Source organism: Mus pahari, chromosome 8 (assembly GCF_900095145.1).
Source record: "Mus pahari chromosome 8, PAHARI_EIJ_v1.1, whole genome shotgun sequence".
Taxonomy (NCBI): domain Eukaryota; kingdom Metazoa; phylum Chordata; class Mammalia; order Rodentia; family Muridae; genus Mus; species Mus pahari.
In genome coordinates, this window is record NC_034597.1 from 15,078,181 (window position 1) to 15,088,068 (window position 9,888).

The 9,888-nt window shown below is 41.9% G+C and overlaps 1 protein-coding gene across 36 annotated transcripts in view; it reads right to left on the reverse strand.

The window, feature by feature from the left end:
• Kcnma1 (potassium calcium-activated channel subfamily M alpha 1) overlaps positions 1-9,888 on the reverse strand; it is a 710,028-nt gene that overhangs the window by 188,880 nt on the left and 511,260 nt on the right. For all 36 annotated transcript variants that reach the window (XM_021202810.2, XM_021202821.2, XM_021202818.2 and 33 more), the window contains exon 14: positions 7,141-7,296. In XM_021202810.2, the coding sequence (XP_021058469.1) occupies positions 7,141-7,296 (156 nt within the window). The remainder of the gene's footprint in view (positions 1-7,140; positions 7,297-9,888) is intronic.

Here is a 9,888-nt window from a genome sequence, read left to right on the forward strand (position 1 = left end):
CAATTTCCCAGAGAAGCAATTGAAGTATCAATTGCCCCTTAATAGATAGTGTCCTGTTGGGGATGCTGGCACATCCTGTAATCTTTGCACTCAGGAAGTAGAAGCAGAAGATCATGAATTTTAGACTATACTAACCTAAATTATATAGTAAGACCCTATCTCAAAAAAAGACAGACAGACAATGAATGAATGAAAGAAAGAAAGAAAGAAAGAAAGAAAGAAAGAAAGAAAGAAAGAAAGAAAGAAAGAAAGAAAGAAAGGAAAGGAAGGAAGAAAGGAAGAAAGAAAGAAAGGAAGAAAGAAAGAAAGAAAGAAAGAAAGAAAGAAAGAAAGAAAGAAAGAAAGAAAGAGAGAGAGAAGAAAACCGCACAGGCATGGCAGATGGCCTATTTGTACAAGGTCTTAGGTTAAGAGCCAAAGCACAGAGTTGAAGAGATGGCTCACTGACTACTCTTCCAGAGGTCCTGAGTTCAATTCCCAGCAACCACATGGTGGTGGCGCACAACCATCTTTAATGGGATCAGATGCCCTCTTCTGGTGTATTTAGAGAGAGAAACAGATACTCACGTACATAAAATAATCCTTTAAGATAAATAAATAAATAAATAAATAAATAAGCTCCAAAGTACCAAAAAGAAAAAAGAGAGATGATATACAAACTTTATAGACAGAGGAGTTTAATACTGTGGAATGTAAAATTTCCAAAGATGATTCAGAAACAATGTCAATTCTCTGACTTAGAAAATAAGTAAGGATTTTTATGGTACCAATAATGTTCTATTTCTTAATTTGTACCATGGATACATGGGAGTGTTGTGATGATGATTAATGTTTAACAAATTAAACATTTATTACAAATGCCCTTTTCTGTTTGTGTATTATAAATAAAAGTTTGTTTTCAACCCTTTCATTAAAAAAAAAAAAAAAAAGTCTGATGTTTTTAAAGATGGCCTTGCTGAAAATTTTTATTTTGAGCAAAGGCAGAAGGGTTTGGTAGAAATCAAACATCTACTTAGAAGAAGAACATTCTAGATAGAGGGAACCCAGCAAGTATAAATCCTAACACAGTAAAGGAAATGCGAGGGACACACGGTGTAGGACAGCGCTTGGTACACTGGGGTCAGCAAGATCACAGGAACCTGACTGCTTAGTACCTGGTAGCCAATGCTAGGACTTTGGTTTTGAGCCAATTGGATAATGTCATAGATTTATGCAAAAGGTTGACACGATCCCATCCATGTTTGGGAAAATTGTTTGAGAAAACAAACTGAATCTAGACTGGAGAATCGGGAAGGTGGAAGCCACAGAAAACATGGTGGTTCTTTGGCTCTCTCGGTAGGAATGAAATTGGTGGTGAGCACTCAGAATCCTCACCTACTTTCCAGGTCCAATCAGGGTGTCAGGCTGGACTGAATATGGTGCTTGAGGAGGGTTGGGGTGGGGAGCCAAAGATAACCCTAGAGTATTGGGAAGGATGGCATTGCCAGTTGTGGATGGTGACTTAGGACAGGGCAGGCTCACAGGCCAGAACAGGGACTAGCTTCTGGAAATGCCAAATCTGAGAGGAGATATAGCATTCAAATGGGAATGCTGCATGACAGTTGCACCAATATTACTGAGTTGTGGTTGGAGGCATAGATCTGTGAGCCTATCTGTCTATCTAAATGATATTAAAATATTAGATATTCCAAAAGAAGCAAGGGTAACTCCATTGGTAACTGTGATGACATCCCATTCTTATGAAGCCACGTTTACTTTGACTGGCATCACTCACGGGTAACAGAGCCAAAAACATTTGTTTATCACGATCTTCTCTGTGGGTTTCAGTTCTAAGACAAAGAAGTCTTTCTTAGCATTGTCTCCTTGACCCCAGCCTTATCGGTTGCAACTCTGGCCTGACTAGAAATCCTGACAGTCCCTACACTCCCAGAAGAGGATGAGCATGCTGACCTAGAAATGGGCTGTCGAATTTATGCCCAGCAAGAAATAAGAGTAGGTTGGTGTGATAGATAGTTTTGTTAACTTGACTGGGTCATGATGTTCCCAGATATTTGATTATTGTTCTAAACAAAGCTTTGAAGGTATTTCTGGATGCAATTAATATTTTTTGAGATGTCAGAATAAGGGAGATTATGTTCCTTCTGTGGGTGGGTCACATCCAGACCATCAGAAGCTGTAGTGGAACACAAACTATGAGTCATTAGAAATCTGTTCTCTCTACTTGAACTAGGACTGAAACCTAAACTAAGTCTCTTTTTTCTCAGGGATTCAAACTTATTGACACCATCCCTGTGGCTCTCCAGCAGCTCCAGTGCAGGCATTATAACAAAGCTTTCATGCCAAGTGAATCAACTTATTCTAATCAATATCTCCCTCCCTTGATTACAGACAGAGAGATGATAGAGGCATGCATTGATTAATGATGGGTACACATCTGAAGAAGTCTCTAGTAGGAAATTTCATCATGCAAACATCAAAGTATGCATGTATTCAAACCATAAGAATAGACGTCACTAAATGATATGGGATTCCTACCATATATGCAGTCTGCCAATGAGTGAAATACCATTATATGATACATGATTACATGTACATACATACACATTCACACATCACATACACAGTTGGCTTGGTTTTGCCAGAGAGCCCTACTCCTTAAGCCAGTCCTCCTGAGAGCCCAGGTCATTCTTGATCTTGTCACTGTCTAACCTAAACGAACTTCCCACCTGTCTGATGCAATGACTCTGACCCTTACAGATCCAGCCGGAGAGAAAGATAAGCAAGATTCATTGGCAAGACTATGTAAATATGTGCTCATACATTTCCCATTAGAATAGAAGCTTCCTGAATCTTACCAGCGATACCAAGCCATAAGCTTGTGTGTTGCCAGAAATACAGTTGGGATATATGTGCCTCTAGAATCTCTAGTGAATCAATGGTTTCTATAAAGTGAAGCCCAGAAACTAAAGCTACATACTAAGGTGGCTATACTTGCTAAGGAATCATCTCATCCTTTATTTCATTTTGGTGGCCTAGGGGACAAATTTGGAACTGAATCGGAGGGTTTATCAATTCTAAGCTACCTGCCTGCCTGTTCCTTTTTTACTGCATAGTGTCTGCTATCATAAAGTGACACTAGTGACAGTGCCATGGGTATGTAGGGCATTAGAAGAGTAAAAATAATATAGATACAATATTAAGTTCAAGGCTTTAAAAGTAGATAGAACTCAGTATATTTGGGCAATTATTCGGAGGTCTTTATATTTCCAGCTCCTAAACCAGATTATTTTTATACATGAACTTATACAAACACAAAGCAGTGCATAAATACAACCCAAACTAAAGATACTAAAATGATTCACTTTTATCAGGTATGGCTGTGATAAAATATCATGATCAAGACAACTAATAAAAGGGAGCATTTATTTGGTTTACATTATCAGAGGGATAGTCCATCATGGTGGAGAGGCATGGCAACCATGGCAACCAGAGCTGGAAGCTCAGAGATCACATCTTAAACTGTGAGCATGGAACAGAGATGGCAAACCAGAAGGAGCCGAGGCTATGAACTCTCAAAGCCCGTTCCCCAGGGACATACTTCCTCCAGAGTGGCTGCATCTCAAATAGTGTCACCAACTGGGGACCAAGTATTCAACTACCCAAGCTCATAGAGGACATATTCTCACTGAAGCCACCACACTAACATTACATATTTTCTCCATTCTTACAACCGACTTCCTGATAAAGATATTGCAGATTACATGCAGTGCTACATGGTATACTCTCGTGTGTGTGTGTGTGTGTGTGTGTGTGTGTGTGTGTGTGTGTGGTGTGTAAAATGAAAAATCAGCAGAGTTTGTTTCTTCCAGTAAGAATAATAGCTAAATTCATAAAAATGTAAGGTCAAGACCCAACATGAAACTCTTCAGGTAGAACAGGAAGTTAAAACTGCATAGTCTGAAAACACCCCCCCCCCCCAAATCAGTGGTCTTAAAGTATGGCCTACTTATTGAGGGCTGAGGTGATGGCAGACAGGCTAAACAAATCTATTGTCTCGGTCTTTCCAGAAGACATTAAGGAGACTCTCCCTGAAATCCGAGAGGCCAATGAAAGGAGATCAGCGAGTAGGGAGTAAACAGGATGTCCCCGGCCAGGAGATAAGTCACAGGCGCCAGAACATCTGCTGGCTCTGACCAATGGACATCAAGGGTGAAGATAAAGAAATATGCTTAGCTTGCCTTGCAAACAGCCACAGAGCTATAGAACCCCTGGGTACCAACTTTCAGAAAGGTATTGGATGTGTAGTTAGTATGGATTTATAAAGAACAGCACATCCTAACAGTAAGGGGAAACTCATTGATGCATAAATGGACTAGATTAAGGATGAACAGCCATGAGGGGAAAAACGAAAGGCCAAAAAAATATCTACAGTAATAACCAAAGTAAAAGAATTCATCGCTCCTAAAAAAGGTAAGTTAAAATATCAATAAATTCCAAACTATTCAGGTCAATTCAGAGGTTACATACCTAAATGAGGACAAGGTTTTAGAAGGTAATGGGTTAGGGGACCCTGGGTTCAGTTCCTTGAGAGTGACTGGTACAGGGAAAGGCAATTATTCACATGTATTTTTTTCCTCATCTTCAATCTAGGCCCTGTTTGCAAATCCTATATTCCAGTCATATCCCTTTCTTCTGCTAAACCTTACTATCTTCAGTTTGGGTCTTGGACTTTTGGTCCCATACATAATAACAAGCTCCTATGATCACCGTGGTGCTTCTGCCTGTGACACTGCTACATGGTTAGAGTCTTGTTTGTCTTACTTCTTTGAGCAGAAGCAAAGTATATTTTCTGCAGGACCAGGAAACAGGCACAACCTGCCCAGAGCAAGGGAGAAGGTGAGTCCACATCTCCCTTTGGCTTCTTCTAGAAACACTAAGTGGTCCCAAAGGATAAAGTGCTGCCAAAACCCGGTCTCGTGGAAATGTTGAGGAGTTCTCTATCACAGAATGTGGGGGTGTTGGGGAAGGAAGTGATTTCTGTAAACAAGAATCCATTTACATATTCTCCTCTCCACCTACACTCATCCCAAACAAAAACATGGAAATGCTTTTCAATAATATAGAAAACACACCAAGGAGTATGATTTTCCCCAGGTCCTCAAATGGTTCTAGGACTGAGGGAGAAGCATACACAGATGACAACAGAGAATGGGGAATGCATCAAATAAAACTGGCCCTACTCTAAATGTTAAAATATAGGAAAGGAAGTCATGTTATTTGTAGGCTATGCCTTTAGCAAAGTCTAACGCAAAGACCACCTCCATGTCAAAAGGTCATATCCAAAATGCTGCCTCCAAACATGGGAGAGCTGGCCCTGGACAGAAATAATGCAGTCATGTAACCCTGGGAGGCAAATGTGTTTCCACTTATACCAGGGCCCAGTTCAGCCTTTCCCACAGGCTCTTCCTAAATAGTAACTTGGCAATGGGATTAGTGGAGCTGGAAGGAACGTCCTTGGCTTTAGAGGTGAGGCCCGTCAGGGTCCTGAGGAAAGTCAGGCAGAAGTTGTCCCTGCTGGTAATAACACTGTAGAATCAGTGTCATATCCATTTTATTAATTTTCTTGACAGGCAGATCTAGTTACCATGCAGGCACCACAAAATCAAAACATACGCATGTCAAGTGGCCCCATCTGTGGTGGGGCTCTGCCAAGGCCCATGTCACATCAACACAAGGAAGGCAGAATTCAGTCCCTCTGACCATGTGCTGGGTCCTATGAGCAAACCTCTGCTGGAAGAAAACCACCAGGGCTTCACAGAAAGAGCCAGCATGGTTCTCCCGGTGACAGTTCGTTATCCTAGGTCTGGCCTCCTTGGATTGAACAGACAAGTCCTGGGAGGCACATGGCTACATCTGGCTTTGGTGTCCCATCACTAAGCACAGCCACACAGACCTCCCTGTGACTCCCATTTCGCCTGCATTCAGTTTCATCTATGCAGGACAAAAAGAGACGGGATTAAAGAAGACATCTAGAGGCAAGCAGTAACTTTATTTGTAACTGGGTTTGAACTTGAAGTTCCATTGAACTGAGGACTATGGGCACAGAGTAAGGACAAGAGAATGTATTTTCTATCAAGTTGTCATTCACTATGAACACTGGCTACAATGATGACAAGCAGGGTCCAACAGGAGTTATTCTCTAAGTCATACTATGAGAACTATGGTGCCAGTTACAATTGGTTAAGCAATGCCAATGGCATTGATACAAAAGTAAAGATCTAACAGACACATTCTAGCTCTAAGTAACACAATTCACAGATGTAGTATGAAACCTTTAGTGCCTAAACCCACACTCCAGACCCACACTCCAGACCCACTCCAGAAAATTTGCTTGGTCGGGGACCTAGATGCAGAGGCACTCAAGACCCTGGGCCCTAGAGAACTGGATGGGTTCATTCTATCCCCACAACTAGTTGGTCCAGCAGCCATCTGGAGACTGGGAGTGGCTGCCCAGTGAGCTCTGACAGGGAGATGAACACATCCAGACTGCATGTCTCTTGGGGTAAAGACTCAGTTCATCTTTTCTTTCTCCATTCAAATAGCCACGGCATGTCAGCCTTACTGGCCTCCTTGATTGTGCAGAAGTAAATAAATGAATTATGTTTTTGGGGTTTGGGCTTCGGCACAAACACATGGTCTGCATTTATCCACACAGTGAGAGGTCCACCAGCCACTTGATATAAAAGAGGAAAATGATAATTCTTTTCTTTAGGCACTCTGGTGCCATATGGAATGTATATAAATTATATTTTTGTTTTAACAGCGGAGGCTTTGTTGATAGATAAACATGTGGTTTATCTAAAGAGAGAGAGAGAGAGAGAGAGAGAGAGAGAGAGAGAGAGAGAGAGAGAGAGAGGATTGTGCTTTGAACAATCATTTAATGGCTACGGATGTGCCAAATAAAAATAAAAACATAATTTTGAAAGGAGCTGGCCTCTTTCCCAAATCTGTAACAAGGAATTTCTTCTCAACCAGAGAAGTTAAAGCCCGTCGATCTGTTTTGAGTTTAAGCTGTGCTATACTCAACCCCACGACAAATGGAATCCTAGGCTAATGTGCTCTAATAAGACAAGACGTTACCTTTATGAATGACCTCATAGAGAAGAGATTGGCAAGCATTGTGGAGAGGCCTTGAGCCAGACAGCTCTGGGCTATGAAACCCAACTTGAGCTCTGCAAGGCATATTGCGTCATCACCCTCTTTCCAGTTCCAGCTGGGGATGTTGAGCAGATGGGCCTGTGGGAATAACAAGAGGTATGAGACCCTGTTCTGCTCCATGTCCGAGTGTCTGAAATCTCTTCTTGGAATTGCTGCATAGCCCAAGGACACCGGGTCATCCAAACTCATCCTTTCTTCCCTCTGCCTGGGTCTGAGGACTGTTCTATACTTCTGGTTCATCAGACTTGGGCTTCTTGGCAACATTGCTTCTACACACACACAGGCATACATCCTCCTCTCAAGCTTGCTGTTTAGCCAGATTTGCCCCAGAGGGGATTTTTCTCTTGTGAGACACACCAGCCCCCAGCGTTAAGAAGTCAAGTTAGCTTGTTTTTAAAGTGGCTCTCAAGTATCTCAGATTGCCAGATGCCTGTGAGTCTGTGTACTCTTGCATTTTTTTTTCCTGCCTTCTCAATAATCTAGAGTAGTGATGTCCCAAACTTGAGTGGGTTCCTGCATACCCTGCAAGATGTACAAAAACTACAGGTTCCTGGCCCCCACCATCCTAAGTTACTAACTGAGTAGATCTGGGGTAGAGTTGGAGAACCTGTGACTCTACATGTGAGAGGAAATGCTGCTTCTCTGGAGGCCACTGTGCAGCACAGATACAGGCATCCTTCAATCTCTCTCAGATGGACTCTCTTATGGCACAATTAGGTTCGATCCCAACTCCCAGGCCTCGAGGCACGCTCACACAATTATTTGCCAGTGGCATGCAGTGGAGAGTTGGACATGGCAGAGTGAGTGAAAACACTGAAATTCATATAGTTCTCTAGTATTTGGGGATTTACAAATAGCAACAATAATAAGAGAAGAGAGTTACAAGATTTAGATGTCAGGGTCAACACTTACATTCAAAAATATTGACTATATAGGTTTGAAACAAGAAGACATATCTAAGAGAGTTTATGAGAGGGAGAGGGAGAGGGAGAGGGAGAGGGAAGGAGAGAGCAGGGCACAGCAGTTAAGTGTGTAGTTAACTCAAACCTCTATTAGAGGCCATGGGATACATGACACAGAAAGCCAAAGCTTGCTTGTTATAGTCTCCAGAGCAAAGGGAAAAGACTCTTTATTCTATAAGAATAGGCCACGTTCATTCCACAGGATTTGATCCAGTTTTAGCAGTCAAACTTGAAGAGCAAAGTGACCAATTGAATAATAGCCAGAGGACAATGAGGATGACAAGAGGAGGTAAGTGTTCTGGAAAAGATCTCTTGAGAAACAGTAAAACAGTCCAGAAGTGCTCAAGATACAGAAGGACGTCCTTGGGGACATAGGATGGTCATCACATCTGGATGCCTCAAGTCCTGCTATGTCATGATTAGCTTCACCTCTAGGACTTTCCTGATATATATTAAAAGGAAGCAAAGGGTTTTGGCTTTCTAAGGATGAAATTTGTCTAATAAATAGAGAATACTACTTTATGCCTAAGACTTAGCATTTTTCCAAAATGCTATAATAAATCATGCTTTATAGAGGAAGTTGACCCAGAGTCTTTCTAAGTCCCTGTGTAGTCCAAGCTTCTATAGTTCTGAAATTATTTCTCCCCACGTAGCAGCAAACTGGAGCAGCAAAAGAGTCTTTCCCTCACTTCTGGAACAACAGAGGCCCAGTTGCAATAAAAGGATGAATGATTCCATTGCAGAAACAAAGAGAAGAGCCCAGACCTCTTTGCTCTGCTTGGAGAAACCCCAGTCTTGTGAAATGCCTGCTTGCAAAATCCACCGCTGTGACAGTCTCCAATCCTAAGCCAGCAGTGGTTACTGCTGGAAGAATGACTGCTTGTTCCCTAACCCGAGTAAAACAGGCCTGTGTGGGGGCCAAAGGGGAGTGTGAGTTGTGTGGAGCTGAGGACCAGAGGGTCTTCTGCATATCACACACTGAATGTCACCAGGTAGCCCCACCCTCTCTCTCACTACTTTCCCCATTCTTCCCTGGCTTAAGACATCAGCTTTTTCATTTTACTTCCTTGGCATAGTATAAAAGACATTCATCTATGTGGAGAATACTCTTATGAGAAGAATGATCAATTACATCCAACTAATAAACAAGAGACTTGGGTGGTCTGGTCTCTACAAAGACACCACATAACCTCCATGCCATTTTCAAAGAAACAATGACAACCTTGAAGAGAGTCTGTCCTATCTCTATGCCTTGCAAAGGACGTAGTTCTGACACGTAAGCCTTGGGTCCTATAAGTCCCATGGGTCCCTTGGGCCCCATGTGGAAAGTCATATTCATTATAAGCTTGCTATGTCTCCTCTCATTGCCATTGTATTCTCTCCAATCAGGCAGTGGCAGGAAGCAGGGATGAAGTGCCAATGGCCAAGAGGGAAAGGCTATGTGCATGAAGCCAAGAGCGGATATTGACCCAGGAACTCTAATTTTTTTGTTTTTGGAAACTTCATCCTCTTTCATTTGAGGGAAATTGGGTCTGGTTTAAAAAAAAAAAAAAAAAAAAAAAAAAAAAAAAAAAAAATGTATACATATCTATCCAAGATTCTATATGCAAATGCTTTCTAGCTTGGCAAAGAGAAAAAGTAGGCCCAACATTAACCACACCCTCACTCCATTTATGCTACCGGATCATCCTTCACTTCATGGAGAAGA